The sequence below is a fragment of the Microchirus variegatus genome (assembly GCF_963457635.1).
Source record: "Microchirus variegatus genome assembly, chromosome: 16".
NCBI classification, from domain to species: domain Eukaryota; kingdom Metazoa; phylum Chordata; class Actinopteri; order Pleuronectiformes; family Soleidae; genus Microchirus; species Microchirus variegatus.
In genome coordinates, this window is record NC_139817.1 from 10,437,618 (window position 1) to 10,457,023 (window position 19,406).

The 19,406-nt window shown below is 40.2% G+C and overlaps 2 protein-coding genes across 2 annotated transcripts; one reads left to right on the forward strand and one right to left on the reverse strand.

The window, feature by feature from the left end:
• Positions 1 to 707: 707 nt before the first annotated feature.
• Positions 708 to 13,424, reverse strand: morn5 (MORN repeat containing 5; the record flags this gene model as incomplete). Its single annotated transcript, XM_083902139.1, has 5 exons — positions 708 to 760; positions 10,834 to 10,965; positions 11,135 to 11,246; positions 12,819 to 12,966; positions 13,378 to 13,424. The coding sequence occupies 5 exons, from the start codon at positions 13,422 to 13,424 to the stop codon at positions 708 to 710; spliced, it is 492 nt and encodes a 163-aa protein (XP_083758265.1).
• A 295-nt stretch (positions 13,425 to 13,719) lies between these two features.
• ndufa8 (NADH:ubiquinone oxidoreductase subunit A8) lies at positions 13,720 to 19,099 on the forward strand. Its single transcript, XM_083902462.1, has 4 exons — positions 13,720 to 13,871; positions 15,758 to 15,921; positions 17,340 to 17,505; positions 18,576 to 19,099. The coding sequence occupies exons 1-4, from the start codon at positions 13,821 to 13,823 to the stop codon at positions 18,711 to 18,713; spliced, it is 519 nt and encodes a 172-aa protein (XP_083758588.1). The 5' UTR covers positions 13,720 to 13,820; the 3' UTR covers positions 18,714 to 19,099.
• Positions 19,100 to 19,406: the final 307 nt, after the last annotated feature.

Here is a 19,406-nt window from a genome sequence, read left to right on the forward strand (position 1 = left end):
TTTGTGTACTAAATTGCAATAAAATAGAATGTGATATTTTTGTGTTTTTTTTGGGGATCATTTTTTTAGATCATAAAAATGAGCGACAAACGGACACAATCGTTAATGGCAAAAAATACAAATAAAACCAATGAATAATTACATTATCAATGTGTTTTTGTTTTTTTTAATTAAGAATGACATTTTTGCTTCTTACTTATACGTGCATGTGCGTTCATATACATTACATCTGTTATCATAAAGCAAAAATGTTGCATCAATGAAAACAATTCACCTGCGACTGCAAACATTGATGTCATTTTTGCAAAGATAAGTTGTTTTGTCCATGCATATGTTTTATTGTTGATCGTGTGTACATCTACATCAACAACACTGGTGATTTCATAGATTTAGCACTTAAATATTCATGATTATTTCACATTTCCATGGTCAGATCTTGAATATTATCTCTATGTTTGTTTCCAGGGCTAATTTAAGGATCAAGCAGTTGATAGAAAATACAAACACTGCATTTTAAAAACACAGTGACAGAGTAGTAGATGTAACACACACACACAGTATGTTTACTGTAGTTTCAATACATACAGAGAACTATTCAATGTTGTATGAATATATATATATATTTACATATGTATCACATTAACATCACTCTTCTCTCCATGTCTGACTTTGCTGTAGAAGGTTTATCAGGATCCGTGCCAACGGCCTCATCCCAGGCTTTTGCGACAAGTGCACACAATCCACTCGTGTTCCGAGTCGTCTGTTGGGAAGATTTAATTTGAAATTATCAAGAGTTTTTCTGGTAATGGCACTAGAAACAAAGTTTTTGTGAAAAGTAAATTGTTACTCTAAACGTTTGACCTGTCTCCAAATAGGAAACAGAAATTCAAACCGCAGATTGAAGAGTTGGAGAGAGGGGGGGGGGACGGTGCACAGCGAGGAGCTGTATTCATTTCCAGTAGCCTGCATAATTAAACTGCAGGTCATTTTTTTTGTGCGTGTGTGTGTGTGGCTGCAACAGTGAAGTGCCATTCAAGTGGCTGGTAAATGTGTCAAATCAAGATAACGCTGACAATTACCAGAAAATAACTTCTCAGCGACACTTCAGACACCAATAAATAATAACCCCCCCCCCCAAAAAATGGACTGCAATCTTTTTTTAAACCGAAACGACTGCCAGAGGAGATGATAATAAACCAGTTTTGCATTGTCAAAACTGAAATGTGTAGCTAATTGCAGGGGAAGTGAGCTTTTCTCTGGAGCGCGTGCAGCTGCACGCACTTGAGCAACTCGCAGGGCCTCACCCCCAGGTTCCACTGCGCGCGGGGCCTCCATTGTACGGCGCGAGCAGGTCTGCAGCTTTTGGACTGATTGTGTGTAATTGCCAGCGATGGGCGTCAACACTAACAGCCACTTCAACTACAAAACACCCCCCCCCCCCTTTCTCCCTCTCCCCCTCCCCTCGTCCCTCTGTCTGACTGTCTTTCTGTTCCTCTACCTGCTCTGATCGGGGAGGTCAATTGAACACGTCGGACACGCGGACAGCTGCCGCGCAAACATTCACGCCAGTCTTTGTGACTCACTTGTTAGCGCGTGCGGGGGGGGGGGAGGGGGGGTGAAGCAATTACACAAAGCCGATGTGACACCGTGTCACCGCGTTGCCATGAGACTAACCTCGCTTAACCACAAACCACAACCTGCCCTAATGATAATTAGATAGGGGGCATTTTCATATTTGCTGTAATTCTTCCCTCTTGAGATCGTGAAGGAGCACTTTTCGCAGTATTTAAGTCACGCGTAATTGGTGCCTTGAGTTATTTCATGGCACAGGTGGCTGGTATTATATAGGTTTAATTTCCTGCAATTTGAAGGCAGCGGGGGGGCATTCTTGTTTTGTTCAAAACTCACCAGTTTAAGTCAATGCAACCTAGACTGGTTATAACTGCTCGGCAGAGATTTAAATGTCAATAAAGTAGCATTGTGTTATTAACGCGCGTGTCATTCCTGTTAAAATTCACGCACACAAACACACACGCTTGTTTGTCGAACACGTTTTCTGGTCGATCTCCATCTCGACAGTTACAACCTGCATGAGTGACCTTTGCGCAGTGTACACACACACACACACACACACACACACACAGAGTGTGTGGAAGCGATAATGGCACCTTGTTTAAGTCTGTTTATTTTAATCCTTAAAATACTCTCGGAGGGAAAAGTGTTTCCTTCCAGTCTAATGGCGGCGAATTAACACACACACAGACACACACACACACACAGACACACACAAAGACGTACAGACAGACAGACGTGGATCAATTTGTAGAAAACCTGCTTTCTTTCTTGTAGCATCTGCTGGATTTTGATGACGACGTATAGGAAAATAAAGCTTTTGAGGAGCTCAACTTAAAGATGTCTCTGTAGTTGCTAGTCTCGTCTCGTACAACCAACCTCATACATTGTTAATTTACCACATTAACAATGTATAGAGTGCATTTCTGATTCATATAGTGTTATATTCATTGAAAAAAAAGTGATTTTCCGTCAAAAATAAGGACATTTCTAAGTGAGCCCCAACTTTTGAACGGTAGTGTAGATAAAGCAATAATTTATTGTTAAATACCGAGCACCAAGCGTAGCGCAGATGACACGTTTGCACATGCGCACTGAACATTACCGCAATTACGCAATTATTTGTGCTACTGGAAAAATTCCAAAGAAGCTGCACGTCAAAGTCAACGTGTGGGTCTTACGGTAATTTCACTCAGGAAGTTTCAGGAAGCCAGAGAGTTTGAAAAAAATGCCCTGAGTTTTCCACCATATTATACTGTACAAACTGTATTTCAAATTTTACACACAATATTCTGTTGTTCGTGTCCAACTACAGTGTTTTTGTTCTTTTAAATTGTTAATACACCATCTTATCATGCAGTAAATTGTAAATAACTGCCAGATATTGAAAGTTATTCTGGAAAAATTGGCAATAGCACTTACTCAATAGTTAAAATACGTAAAAAAAAGGCTTAATTAAAAGAGATTTAAATAGGGACCAAAGTAAGACCACTGTTACATTATTACTGAGAGAAATGGAGTTGTAATTGTTGTTTTTCTTCCTCTGGCTCATGCGTGACTTCAATTCATGCACAGGTGACAGACGTGATGACAGACCTGAACCCTAACCCTAACAATGGCAATAGGAATGACCTTTTTCTACCTGCCTTTGTAAGTGTGAAACAGGCTTAAGTCGTCTGTCTCAATTCAACAGAGTCGCAGAAAAGAATCCAAGATATCGATCTTTGAACATTTGAATGCATCTGTCACGGTTTACAGGATTAACTTGTGAACTTGTGTCTGATGTTTGAAAAAGGAGAGTTTCAGGAAAGGCAGTGTGAGGATATATGTTCCACTCCCCAAGGCCCTGGCCCCCCGATCTTATCTGTCTGTGAAACACCTCGACTGGACAAGGACAAAGGGAGGGCCCGTGGTTTTGGTCACCAGAGGTGTTTTCCTTGGCAGGGGAATGTTTTTCGGCGCGAAGGTTTGCTGCGAAGGTTTTTCGAAAGGAAGCAGTTATTCCAGAAACAGGAAAATGCTACAAACAACATGGCAACACATGGCCCCTCTGCTGGAGCTGGAGCTGCCGCTGGGCCCCTGCTCTGCTGCCGAGTGTTGCTGCCTGTTGCCAGGAGAACATATACATAACTGTGTGTGTGTGTCTGTTTGTAGAAACAGGACACACTCAATCAGTCATGTTGGAGATCTGTACAGACATGGCCTGTGCATCTTCCCCCCCCACAGACACACACTGCTCTTTAATTACTGTTTTAAAGAGTAATGCAAATGTTTTATATTCCACCTCCAAACTGAATTAACAACAATGACGATGATTTTAAAGCTCAGGGGGACCGAGGGAGGGAGGGAGGGAGCGAGGGAGGGGAAGCTAAGTTTCCAGAGACTTTTGAGATGTTTGTATTGAAAATATTTAGTTGTTTGATTATGCGATTTGTGTTTCAGATTTAGCCGTAATGGTTTCATCGTGTTGTTGTCTGTCCGTTGTCTTTTTTTTTTTAACGCCGTGTTTGTGACACAGTGAGGTGGCTGCGAGTGGAAGCACATGTTTGTGTGTGAGCGATGTTTTCGCTATCACTAAGAACAACAAACACCAAATCAAATCAGAGGTCAAACCTAAGCCGCCTCATCTCTATTAAGTGCTTAACATGAGCTGTTTTTGTTTTTGTATGCAGCTGGAAATGTATGATTTTTGTGTGTGTGTGTGTTTTTGTTTTGTGTCTGATTTTTAGCCAACAATAAAAACACCCTGCGACCTGTAACCATCATTGTTTTTCATCCTCTCTCAGTTTAATATCGATGTAGTTTTTTTTTGTGTGTGTGAAGGTCTGTGTAAATGAGATATTTAGCAGCAATATTCGCTTAGTATAATACGAAGAGATTGATTGGAGGAGATGAAAACCACCTGCAATATATATATGTATATATAATTAAGACAGAATTTGAATAAAAAATGCATAGGATTCACCTTTTTTGTACAGGGTTTAATCGCTTCTTACATGTTATATGACTAATTTAAGACTTGAATTAATATTATTATTTAATAAACACCAATGTCTTTCAGTTGCTTCCATATAGTGTGAGCCACTGACTCAAAAACAGAATTGTATTACTATGAACAGGACGGGATTTATTTGTATCAGGTTTTAATGAGTCTTGTATTTTGAAAGATGCTTTTTTATTTTGAATTTTATTTTGAAATTTCAATGTGTTTCACTTTTAATGTATCCACAGTTTGATGAAGATGATATTTCCTGTTGACATAAATCAGTTAAAAACAAATGTTTTAAGTCATTGCTTTTGTGAGTTCATATAACTGTAACTGTGTAAAAATGGGCTTTTGATATTTCTTCATATTTACCACTATTCAGAGAATGAATATCTGATCAGATTGTGATGAAAGTGTTGATATAATTTCACCATGGACCCCTTGTAGAAAGTAACCTGTTCAGGTTGTAACCCACCTCTTACGTTAGAAAATAAAATTCACAACAAATATATGTAAAATCAGTGTTTCCTCCATCCAAGCCGCTGCCTTGCATGTTTTTAATGTTTCCGTGCTCCGACACACCTGATTCAAACGGCCAGCTCGTCAACAAGCTCTGCAAAAACCTGCTAAAGAGCCGTTCATTAGAATCAGGTGTGTCGTAGCATCGGGGGGCAACATCTAAAACACGCAGGAGGAGAGAGTCCCCGAGGACCAGGATTGGCAAAAAAAACGCTGCGTTAGATCGACTGAAATCTGGTACTACACCACATTTTTCAAAGTTAGACTCACACACCCGGATAATGTGATTGAGAGTCAAAGAACTATTGCATGTAAACATTCAGTCAGACCAGAGTTAGATGCGAGCTGGCATCGGGGGGAACTGTGCACATGCACCGCAATTCCCCCTCCGGCTCAAAGCTGCAAATAATAGAGGAAACCAGTAAATACAAAACAAACAAAACATGGCAAGGCAGACCAGTGTTGCTCTGTCATCTCAAATAATTGAATATTTTTAAAAGTTCATGGATGGTAGGACGACTCAGGGCGGCACTTGGCATGCTGTAAACCAGTGGCCAGCGAAGAAAAACCAGAAAGACTTTAAGCTTATTATGGTTCATTGTTAGCGCTGTGCATGCCCTGCCATTATCATTGTTTATCCAAGCTGACTCGTATTTGGGGAGGAATTTGGGTTTTGCAATGCCTTGCTCGTGGATATTTTGACACACATTCATGACTGACCCGAGCTGCCTCTTGTGAAATTGCAAACGATTGGCTTGCAGTTTTGAAACTTATGCTATAACCGGATCTAAGCATTTCAGAAATGTCACAGCTTACTTTTTGAGCTCACGGGACACTGGAGGCTGACATTTTATAATCTCAACTTGCACTTATCACTTCCTATACTCGTAGTGTCCCCTCGTATACATGCAGGCTCCTTGCCGACAAAAAAAAAAAAAAAATCTGTTCAATTCCAAAAATACTCTACACCTCTTGGGAAGTATTAGCACCAGATCCTATTGTTTTACCACAGCTCCAAGAAGGGCTGTTTGTTCACGTTAGCAACAGTAACTAAGAACAGTGGGACTGGGCTGTCTTGTTTTTTCCAAGTCACAATATTTCATTCCAAAGAGCAGAGCTTGAATCATCAGCTTTGTTAAAACAGTCCCATATGTATTGTTTTTTTTGCACAACTTGTTTATATATATATATATATATATATATATATATATATAAACATATATATATGTTCCGTATTTGAGCTTTTGCCCACTCACCGTCTTTACAGTCATACATCCACCACGCTGAGCTCCTTCCTTTTCCCTTGCTACAGAAGAACCCCCCCCCCCCACCCACTGTTAGGGTGGGTCTTCCCAGAGTCCCCTCATCCTTGCAGTTCTCGTCTTATTATTAGGCGGAAGGCTAATTATGCAATAAACGCGGTCTTCACACACACATTCTGAGAAACGTGTCCTCACCTCGCAGGGTTGAAAAATAAATCCACGCAGGATGCAGGAGCATACTCCTCAAGAATGATATTCCAAAGACATGAGGGAGTGAGCTGAAAAAGAGTGCATGTGATCTGTATTCACACACTAAGAAACAGTACAGTGCTTGTACCCTGATAGAGTACAACTGGAGCGACAGCATTTGCATTCTTTTTAGGTACAGTCTCGTACTTGGATTTCTTAGTGTGTACCACATAATAGGTGTGTGTGGGGGCAACCTAATGATTAGAATCCTGACTGACTGTCAGTTTCTTTCTTCTTTCCCCATTTCTTCCATCTCTCTCTCTCTCTCTCTCTCTCTCCATATCATCACTGTGTCCCAAACCAGTTGTCCCATATCTCAAAATTTGTGAAGAAATGAGGTCTGATCTACCGTCGTATCGGCCTTGGGAGCACAAAGTCTGTGTGTAGACAAGTGAGGACAGCGTGACAGCGGATAGGTTTGGCTTAAGAAGAGTTCAATTGCTTGAAAATTGAATGTTTTTTCTCCTCAGGGACAAAGGGACACATTTGTCCACTGCGTTTTAAGGACCCTCGAACATCCAGTCGAGACAATGCGTCCTCCGAAGGATGGAGCCTGCGGCCTCCAGAGCAAGGGTCTCAAAACTGTAATGATATGGGGGCCACTGAGAGTGTGGTCTGGTCAGGAGGGGGTCAGTCAAGTGACAAAAAAAATAAAAGATTTTTGTGGAAAAAGCAACTGTTCAGTGGGAGTGGACAATATTAGCTTATATGTTTATATGTTACAATATTCCATAATTACATCGAAAAATTTCAAAATAAAGGTGCTTGTTTTGCCCTAGAATGATGTATAGTTCATGATAACAAACATATTTATGATGCAAAATTAATTTAAAAAAAACACACAAAACTACTCATCATAACTTGATATTAAGTGACAGGCTACATGAATTTGAGACCTCAGCTCCAAAGGATGCAGCTAATGAAGTGGCTGCCCCACCCCTCGAATGTCAAATAAAGGCAAAAGAAATTGCCCTGAGATAACTTCTGTGAGGCTTTGGTGCACTATAAATAAGAAATGACTTGACTTGACTTACACAAACATCTGTCCACACACGTGCACATAATCACTACAAAAAACAAGGCGCACATCAATTAAATAGTTCCTGTTTGACTCCATATTTATCTAAATCAAAACAGTCAGAGCATTGTTGGAAAGTGCAGTTCCTCTCCTTTTTCATCTCAGCTTCCAAAAAAAAAAAAAAAAAAATCCCCCTCATTCTTCCCCTTTTGTTCTCTTGCTCCATCAATGCACTGATCAATACCAGAACTGTAATGATGATGAACAATCCGCATCAAGCAGGAATTTCGCGAAACATATTTTCGCCTCCTCACACATGCTGATGACATCTGGTGAGGATGAGGATGTGGATCCCTGCCGCTGTTTCCTTCTGTCTCTATACGCATACGGTATGTAAATGAGATTTAAAAAGCACGTGGAGCCGTATTATGTTGCAAGGCGTTCGTCTGAATACTGAATCTGCTCAGCTTTACATTTCTACTTTGAAGGGATCGTGTCCTTACACGTAGTGCATATGTTAAAGGGTAACTAAACACTGTCTTCTGAAGCTAACTCCACCCACTGATAGATTTTTATAGGGACCGTGGTCTGGCCTCTCAGTCGCTCACACCGTGCTTCAAGTGGTGAAGAGAGAGACAGAGGCAACAAAAGTGACACCTTTTGCATTTATAAAAAGGGGGAGGAGTCTGGGGCAACGTGCCTCATGATGATGAGACAAAACGGTGTCGAAAGAGTGTACCAGTGACGCAAGCGCGGCCTAAGAAAGCCATTGGCAAAATGTATATGCAAGAGCTGGTGTGTGAGCAGAGACGCAGTAGAGTCACCAATTTTTATCACAACATGTTTAACGTCATCATGGAATGAGCTGCAAAACATGCACTACCGTTCAAAAGTTTGGGGGTCACTTAGAAATGTCCTTATTTTTGAAGGAAAAGCACTTTTTTTTCAATGAAGTCACTGCTACCACTTATAATGCGACACCATTCGTCTGCTGCAAAGTCTGATGTGTTGTGCCTTCATAGACAAGATGGTCTTCTACATACCTTGGTTGAAACCAGTAGTTATTTGAATCCAAAAAGGTTATTTCTTCTTGGTAATATACACTACCATTCAAAAGTTTGGGGTCACTTAGAAATGTCCTTATTTTTTAAGGAAAAGCACATATTTTTTCAATGAATATAACATTAAATCAATCAGAATTACACTCTACACGTTGTTAATGTGGTAAACGACTATTCTAGCTGCAAACGTCTGGTTTTTAATGGAATATGTACATAGGTGTATAGAGGCCTATTTCCAGCAACCATCTCTCCAGTGTTCTAATGGTACATTGTGTTTGCTAATCGCTTTAGAAGGCTATTGGATGATTAGAAAACCCTTGAAAACCCTTGTGCAATGATGTTAGCACAGCAAAAAACAGTTTTGCTGGTTCTTTGACGAAAGGGCACAATGATTGTTTGGAATAAAAATCATTATTTCTAATCTTGTCAATGTCTTGAATATATTTTGTATTCAGTTTGCAACTCTTTTGATGAATAAATAGTGTGACTTTTAATGGAAAACACAAAAAAATGGTATAAGTGACCACAAACTTTTGAACGGTAGTGTCATTTCACGACAGACACTGCCTTGTTTAAATACATATAAAGTGTTTTATGGACCGTCGTGAACCAGGACTCCCTGGTTGCTCCGCCTTGCCTCCTCCTCCTCCTCCTTTCTCTCCTGCTTTCACCTCCAGCATGCAATCAGCTCACCTGTGGCTGGAACACACCTGCTCTCAATTCACCCATACTTGTTACTTGTTGTTTTTGCTGCTTTTTGACGCCGACCCTCACTGCTGTTTGGAGCCGATCGCTGCCTCCACTAACCGGCACAAGAAGATTCTAGAAACACTGGGTGAAGATCCATATGCCATACAGATTTTATAACAACCTCCATGCACACAACTCTGACCTAATTCACAACATTATGTAAAAACATGGCAGCGCTTTGCGACATGACGTACAAAGGATGTCAGAAATTGGGAATTCCTATCTGGACACCTGACAAACTGCATTCACTTCACATTAGGAGTTCCACAACCAGGCACTTGTTCAGTGGAAAAAAAATGTGTCTTGGATTTTTCTTTTTTGTCCTTTGACAAATAACACAGGACAAAACTTTTCAAAAAATGACTGAAAGAGCTTATAGAAGCACGCTTATCAGATGGCTTGTAGCAGTAATCTTCCATCAGAGAATCCAGGGATAATCCAATTAAAATCACTCCAGAGGTTTGTTGTTGTCAAAATGTTTCCCATGTGACCACACTGTATGCTGTCAGACTTGTGCTTATTACAATATGGGCAAAAACAGAAGGTTTTGACTGGGACAAATTTGATTCTAGAGCTTCACCAGATTTAAAAAAAAGGTGGTTTCAGCAATGCTTTTTCTATGAGGTGTGTTTTCAGAAACAACCGGGCAGCAACAACGACTCCCTCAGTGGTAATTTGGCCGACCGCTCAGCTTTTAAGTCTGTGGATGCTCCTGAGGTAAAGGCCTGAGTGGACACTTCCTTCCTCAAATAATAAAAAAAAAGTTATTGAAACAATCACAAGACCCTTGTAGAGTACTGCTAACACAGTCTCTTATAACCCTGAAGCCTAAATCATCATGTGTGTGCTGCAAATTGCAAATTTAAGATGAATGAACAATAACATAGTTGCAAGTGAATGCTATGATCAATGATGGAAACAAGTGGAGCTGATGAATTATGTTTTAATATAAACGCAGGTTTAACGTGTTGCAATCTATCACTGACAAGACTTCTCGTTGGACTTGTTGTGTGCTTAATTTGAAAAGTAAATTTGTGTTTGCTCTCGACTTCAGAGTTTCTCATTTACCTTGGCACCGCAGGCAAAGATGCCTGGATATTACTCAACGTACACAGATAGAGCCAATTTGGCAACAAGTTAGCGGAGGGGAGGGGGGGGGGGGGGATATGCACAAACTGAAGAAATGTAAACAGCGAGAAATGGCTTCTGACTATGATCGAGAAGCTGTGAACATCATATTTGGACTGTGCACTGTAGCTGGCAATGCCTCGTTTTTAGTCATCTCTACAGTTATAATTGCTAGTCTATGATAATGATATAATAAAAGCGTCTTTGGGTTAGAAGGTATCCAGAGTTGCTCTGGATGTCACCTTTGGTGTCACAACAGGGATAATAACAGGATATTATCTGCCTCACCTGCGTTCCTGAGGAATCTGCCCGTGTAGGATGTGACGACTCTCGTGACGGGATCATAGAAACCATCCCCGCAGTCGTAACAGGAATCGGGAATAACGTGTGGAGGATGCAGATCGGTTAGCTGAGAGTCTCCTGTACAGATAGGGCAGATGTTTTGTACTGAATTATTCTGTTGCACAACTAAAAGATTCTCGTTTTCTCTCTTTTGTAAACGATGTTCCTATTTAAAGGGAAATGGACACCAGTAGGAGCCTGGTTGTTGGTGACATCTATGCATTTTCTGATGCCACATGCTTCTAACCTGCAGGTCTGAGTCCATTGCACCTCTCGCTGAAGAAGCGTCGATCCACACCATTGCAGTAGTCCCAGTCCTGCTCCTGGTACTGCAGGCCGTCAGAAAAGGTAAAAGACCCCTTGTGAAGATGCAAATCCCAGGGTCAGTACAGACATAAATGGCATACATCTTTATTTCTTGCTTGCATCTGATCATATCAGAACATGCTGTTTCAGTGTACCCATCAAGCGGTTTGTTTTTTTTTGCTATTATCTGCATCTGTAACCACAACAGAACAATGAAAGCGAAGGGAATTACGTTTGTGCTCCTCAAAGCAGTGAAGAAGTTATACCCCTGAAACAATGCTCCTGTTACGCAAATAACACACAGACCTCAATGTTGGGATTATTTCTTTGGGGGGATCTGGAGGTTATCCTGTGCAAAGGTTTACATTTTTCCTCCATTGTCTTTTGGCTGAGGCAAAAGTCGCAGAGATCGATATCTCCAAATCCTCAGCGGATGAAAACCAAAACTGTTTGCAGTTTTGAATGATACTGGGATGGAAAATGAAGAAGAGAAGAGGAAATGTTTTAGTTTTGACTGACGGTTGCAACTCACGATTAATATATTGTACAGAGTGGATGTTAAACTTTTTGTCAAGTGACCCTTTAAATGCTTGTTAACTCTCATGAAAGATAATGAGGCTCGACATATACGCAGTATTTCAAAAGCATCAGGCAAGAATTAAGAGGTTTCACTGGAATGCATGTTTTCCTAACGAGGTTTCAGTTTATTTAACTTTTTTTTTTTTTTTTTGTCCAGTGAAACTAGATTCTTTTGGACTGGCACTGACGCAGGTGCAGCGCAGCCTGGGCCAAAGTTTGTCACGGTTCAGACCTGCTATCATTTCACATGAACCGCCGGCTGCAGTGATGATAATAATTGGAGCGATCGCTGTTGTGGCAAAAGCCCATGAAAGACTGCAGGAGAAACTACAGCTTCACACAGGAAAAAAAGGGAGAGAAACCTAATAACTACGACAATAATGGTGAGTGATTGCTAAAAGGGACCAGATGTGATATCAACTATAACCAATGTAAAACACAGTCGTGTGTGTGTGTGTGTGTGTGTGTGTGGGGTGGATGCATGTATTCTAACAACACACACACACAGAGTCTGATTTCTATGACTTCAGAGGACATTGGATTGATTTACATTAATTTCCTACAGATTTACTCTAACTACTACTGGCCTAACCCTTGCTTTTTGTCCCCATAATGTGACTGGTGTAAACAGATTTGGGTCCCCACTACATTAGTAACCTGGAAGACACAAACAAACTTGTTTTTATATCATAATACCTTAACTATCACAACAAAGTGAATAACCCTTACCTAAACTCAATTCTAACCCTAAACCATTTACAGTTGAGGAGCAGACAAAATGTCCCCATGAGGTCAAATGTCCTCACAAAGTTACATTGCTTGGACCTTACAAAGATATGAATACAAGCACAAACACAAATACGGACATTACATTGACTTGCATTAATTTCCTAGAGTCTTAATCTAACTTAACCATAACTACTACTGGCCTAACTTTAACTCTAATCCTAACCCTACAACAAGTTTCCATACAGTGTAAACAGATTTGGGTCCCCACGACATCAGTTATACCTGGATAACACACATGCATACACACAGAACCTCACCTGTTTAGCTATGCCCTTTTCCCAAGTGGCCTCATATTTACTTCCATTAGGAAAGTGAAGCACTCCTTTGCCATGGAACATTCCATCTTTCATCTCTCCTTCATACTTGGTCTCTGTGGGGAAAGTGTATTCTCCTTTCCCCTCCATCCTGACGAAGGGAAGAGCTGGTCATCACTAACTACTAACTATAAACCACTTTTTGACAGGTAGGTAATTGGGTCGATAGTGATATACCTATAACTATACCTTTTCAACCATTTAGAGTAAAAGTAAAACAACTGTATAGCCTTAATTAGGCTATAAGTAAAAAAGAATAGTTTTAATCTTGAAGCGATCACAAAATGTGGCAAAACATAAACACTTCTGAATAAAAATGTGATATCATTTGATATGAGTTTACAGTAAAAACCCATTTAATACGTCAGAGGAAATACTAGACATTAAGATTATGATAACCATTCATGCAAATGTGGAAAAAAAAGTGCAAATGTGCACTTTGTCTTATTCATTTTTTTTGAATTTGTGAAAATGGCCTTTTACAGTCGTCATAGTGATTTACCTGCCATTTTTGGTGGTTCCCTTGTAACTGCTCCCAGTGAACTCCATGATTATGCTGCTGTTCTCCTCAATGTAAACACACACACACCTTTGTGTTGTTTCCATGGCAACGCAGCAACAGACCGGGGGAGAACCTCTTGGTGATGCTGCAACGTGTAAAGAGAACATTATAACACTTTTACGGTCAGATAACATTTAATTTTCAAATAAAATTACTATATTCCATTTCGTTACTGCAGCTTCTTTCTTTTTTCCTTCTATTTCTTTACGACATATGCGGGCGGCTTCCGTCTGTGACGTCATCAGAGCGCGCGCCCCGGCTGGCAGCGAAGTAAACTGACCTTCTCCTCGGCCTCGTCGCTGCTCGTCCTGGAGCCTGACGAGGACCTTGAATGTTTTTCTGCAGTTTGAGTTCTCCTAGTGATTTGTTTTCCGCGCAGAGCCATGCCCTCAACGCTGGAGATCCCCGAGCTGCAGGAACTGAAAGTGGATGAGGTGAGACGCGGTTATTGCCGAGTTTGAACGAAGACTACTGGGACAGAACAGAACATGTGAGCTAACTAGCTGCTAACGCTAACCGCTAGTCGGCTCGCTGATAACTTTTACCTCTAGTTTCACAGTTATTGAGGTAACAGAGATTTATAACAGCATTTTTATTAATACTGTTGAGCAGTAACTCGCTCTTGTATGTCGGGGCATATTAGCCGTAGCGACTATGGGGCAGGCGTTAGCAGCTTCTTATTAATTTAAATATGCAGTGTAATAAGACGTTGTTGGCGCAGACAGCACTCTTAATGTGAAGTATAGTAAATAAATGTTGTCTCAATCGTTTGTAATATTTCTCAATTGCACTGAATTTTCATTCACTTTAGTGTCTGACCCAAAACAAACGTACAGCCAGGTTAATGTCAGCAGCGTTGTCTTTTGACACAAGGACTTGTCCTTGAAAGTCAGGTGTCTGTTAGCAGAAGTGATATCATAGATGATATAGCAACGTGATGGTTGTTTTGACTTGTAATAGTTGAATTGTGATGAGAACAACGTTGACATTTCTAAAATTGATATTGAAATGTGTCAGTAATTCAGCACCAGAGCCTCCACTGTGTCTCACTGCGTTGTGTCTAATAAATACAGGTTTTATTTAACCTTTATTTTACCAGGCAACACATTAAGAACAAGTTTTTCACAGTGCCAGAAAACACTTGCCAGGGAAGAGAGAGAAAACAAAATATACACATATCAAACACATGAATCAGTAACACATATTTAAATGAAGTCTTTAGAAGCTCAAAATCACTGTCAAATTGTGGGTAAACATTTACAAGTGTCATTAATATTTGCAGTTGGTTGAATGATGATATCTTGAGTGATCCATCGACTGAATTTCATGATGAGCTCAAGAGTTCTGACAACGTGCAAACTGTCGTACTGGCCTATAAATGTCTTTCTCAGTGAAAGACAACTCATGCAGATGTATTCCTCTAAAAATACAATAATAATTGCCGTTGAGTAGAGGCAGAGATAAAATCATCCAGTTTCAATTTTTTTGTAATAAGTTCCAGTCGTATAATGCAACAAATGAAAGGACAGTTGGTTGTCCAAAACAAGACTTGGTTTTGAGCATGTGTAGTGTGATGCAGTTTGAAGACTGTGTGTGTGTTAAACTGAAATGTATTTTATAACAATAGTCCATGCAGATGATACGCAATTTTAATATTTGGATTCCTCATGGTAACATTGTTTTCTCTATTATTTCAAGTCATTGGCGCCCCGGATAAAAATGTACAGCCAGTGCTACAGTTTCTTAATAGCTAAGAAAGTCAGTGAATGTTTCCACACTGTCACATAATGAAATATCAAGTTCCATTGTTGTTGCTGAGAGGCAGGTGCTGAACTCTTCATTCAAGCAGTTAAAACGGATGATGTTGAGTTCTGCCTGCAGAAGAAAGCAAACCTTTTTATGCTTCACCTGTGCTGCACTAAAACAGTGGCACAAAGTTTGGTGGTAATTAAAAGGTTGTAATTTTGAAGTGTGACTGTTTTTATTTAGAAAAGTTATCTTCACAGGGCGTCTTTTTTGTTGTCTTGCCTGCACAATTCGTCTTAATTAAAATAATTTGTAATTGAACTAATGTAAAAAAGAAAAATTACATATATTCAGCATCAATGCAACCCATTTATAATCAAAACATTTAAGGTTATTTTTAACTTTTAATCTGGACTATTTAGACCATTTGTGCTCCACCTGATCACTGTCTACAAATAAGAATGTTTTTCTGTATGATGTTTTGCAAAGTCTTCCAGAGAGATGTAAGAGACACAGCTGTATGTCCCTTAATTATCAAATTGCCAAATAACTAATGCGTCTACTTTTGATCCAGGTCAAAGTGTCATCTGCAGTGCTGAAAGCTGCTGCTCACCATTATGGCTCTCAGTGTGACAAACCCAACAAGGAGTTCATGCTCTGTCGCTGGGAGGAGAAGGATCCCAGGAAATGTCTAGAGGAGGGGAGGAAAGTCAACGAGTGTGCACTCAACTTCTTCAGGTAAACAAACACATACCTGTGCAATTGTTGAAAAAAAAAGTATCTAAGCAGGTGTGTTTATTGTGTGTGTGTTTTTCCACAGAATTGTTGCCGGAATAGTTGATTAATAAATGTGTGGATAATGAAATGATAACTGAATTAAGCACCAGTGATAAGCCCTTTATTCCATCTTCTGTGAAGATGTATAAAATAACTTTGTTTGTCCAGTTTCCATCTTGATGTGTAATGTTTAAACATTCGCATTTCTCAGACTTGAATACAAGAGTAAATCCCTGGACATTCAACCCTAGTGGATCCAGCCCAGAAAGATAAATACTCACAACAGGTTTTGGTCCAAGTTTCCTTGGAGTCTGTCTTGTTTGATCAAACAAATCCACAGTACTTGTCTCACAACTGTGGATCATCTGAATTATCTTTTTGGGCCTGCAACGGTGTTTGTATTAATAATTACATATCATTATATTCATTTTGTGAAACAAACATCTGTCAATTTTACAACTATTGAAAGAGATTGAACTAATAAGAGCTTGTTATCTCCAATTAAAACGTGATGTGATGGACACATGTCTTCATAATGTTTTCATAAAATGACTTGTTCATAAAGGATTTCTGATTCTCTAACATAACCATAGAGCCTATTGTGTCTATAAACCTGCCACTGGGACTTATTGAAGTGATCTGGCGTTTCTCACTCTTAACTACTGTGTCTGTGTTTACTGAAAGGTTTCAACAGAGCTTTGTTTGTTCTCGTTCTCACTCAGTCGCAAAGGTGCTTTTTTTAACGTCGCGTCTTTTAATCAAGTTGTGTTTTCATTCACGCCACCAAAAAAAACCCAAAACAAAAATAAAGCACACAACTTTGATTCCAAATGAGGAAACAAACAAGTGACACTGTGGCCATAAGATAAACTGAAAGTTATTGTGAAAGAACCTGAACCTGTAATTATTATAATGAGCTAAATGTTTGAGGAGAAAAGCTGTAATTACACCTGGGACCTGGTTTGATTCTTGGGTGCTTCTGGTTTGTGCCAGGTGATATAATGGTGATGTATGAGTGAGTTGAAGTTGAAGTTGAAGAAACCAGCTTTGTTATGGACAGAAAAAAACAAACGCTTGTTAAACAGACAAACACTTCACACATTGTAGGTAAAATATGGAAAGTGCGTAAACGGCACATAGATTTAACCATTTGTTATGCTGGTGTTTAGAGCTGCAACTAACAATGATATTCATCTGTTTATAATGTTTGAATTGTTTGATTATTTTGGTCTGTAAAATGTCAGAAAATGTTTGTTATAAAATGTTTTCAAATGTTGCACCTGTAATTCGTTCGATCAGACAAGATGTTTTCCGGGGGGAGGTTCCTCCCCTCATATATGTTCTTCATTCAAACGTCTGTTTTGAAATATTACTTGTAGGCAGATCAAGGGTAACTGTGCCGAGTCGTTCACGGAGTACTGGACCTGTCTGGATTATACCAACTTGGTGGAGCTGCGTCGGTGCCGTCAGCAGCAGAGCGCCTTCGACAGCTGCGTCCTCGACAAGCTGGGCTGGGTGCGACCTGAGCTAGGAGACCTTTCCAAGGTGAGGCTCGTGTGGGTTTGACTGCACATTCACATTGGGAACAGCAGGTTTTTAGAGTCTCTATTCTTGCAAAATTGTAGGCTGTGCAAAAGCCTCTGATTGCACTAGTGTACTCTTCTCACCGAGGTGCACTTTTAGGAGGAGAAATAATGTATTTGTGCCGCTTCCGATTTTCTGGTCATTGCATTGCTTTAAAAAAAAAATATATACAGGGTTTTGCATAACTGACTGGCCAGTGTTCATTCTGCAGGAGCAATCACAGCAAGATATGTGATAATAGCTTTTTGGGGGCATTTATTTCAGTGTTAAAAATACCGCACACTTTGCTCAAAACCTGGAAATCCATGAATAACTCTAATCAAAATTCAGGCCACTTTGACTTGCCAAGCAGAGCTATTCACAGCTATTGTTCATGGAATCAAATCACAAGAGCAGGGAGACAATGGAAATTTCAGTTATGAGGGAACATATTCAAATTGACGATGAACACAAGCTGGCCAAGTTATTCTGGTGTCTGAGCTAAATAACAAACTGTTATTGGTGGGAAAAAAAAGTAATTTTGGAAAAAATGAGTGAGCCATTCTGATGGGAAGATGCAGTGAGTCAAGGAGGTATTCAGATCCCTTTCCTTTACCACTGTTTGATGTTTTTCTTATTCATAATTCATAACAATAATATTTTGAATGTATAAACAATTTTTAAACAATTTTTCACACTTAAGGCAGGCAGAAAATTAGTGTTTAGACCTAGTAGATGGCGAAGTCTTTCAAACTTTGTGGGTATATTCCTGCCAACTTGTGAACGTGCAGTGTCGACGGTCGAGTTTCTTTGGATGGTAACCATGTGTCTATGTTTTCTTTTGAACCGCGACCCAACCCTTTGATCATTTCACTCATGACATCATTAGGTCACGCTCCAGCTTGATGCACTTCACCAGTTGTATTGGATTTCAAAAAGAATCGGGGCTCTTTAAAACATTGCATCACCAAATGTGTGCCTGGCCTCGCTAATGTCCTCACAGGACACCATTATTTTGATGTTATTCTTACACTTCTGTGTTTCCTTCGCAGGTGACCAAAGTGTCGACCTCGCGGCCGATCCCTGAGAACCCTTACCACTCTAGACCACGTCCTGAGCCCAACCCGGTCATCGACGGGAAACTGGAACCAGCCAAACATGGCAGCAGGTTTTTCTTCTGGCCCTGGTGAGGCAGAACCACAACAGTCAGTCATCTTCCAAATCCATGGGCCCTGTCCAAAAACTGCTATTCCACATGTGGCCAGTAATGCATCTGTGTTACCTATAAAGGTTTAAATCGCCCATGTGCAGGCACGATGATTTAAATTACTGGTTTTTGAAACTTTAACGTGATTTCTGAGTTGTTGATTTTGGACAGGGCTCGTGTCCTGACAGCCTGTCCGGCAGTTGTACTGTACCTCCACCTTCACACAGTTTTAAAAGGAAGGAAGGATGGATACATGATTGTGTAAACAAAGTCCATGAATCCATGCAGCTTTCCTGACCACTTATGTAAATGTAATTAGTGAACAAAATGCAGCATGCTGTTATTGTTGTTGTCAGCTAATAAAAGAGATAAATTATAATACTGGAGTTTGATATTCCTCCTTTTTAAGATGTTGTCTTCATAAACCATCCCTAACAGCTTAATGGTGCCAGACACACTTTCTTTGATAACAGCAGATTGGAGGCAACGGCACCGTGTTTGCACATCTGTGTTTTGTCAGTGTGTGCGTTGTCAGACTGATGGAGGGCGAGGTTGGAGGTCAAGGCTCAGGGTCACTACCTGTAGCCAGAGAGAGAGCTGCTTCTGCTTCCTCCTTTTCTCCCAGCTCACTTCCTGCCGCTGACCTGAACTGCAAGAAGGCGAGGGGAGTCATTTC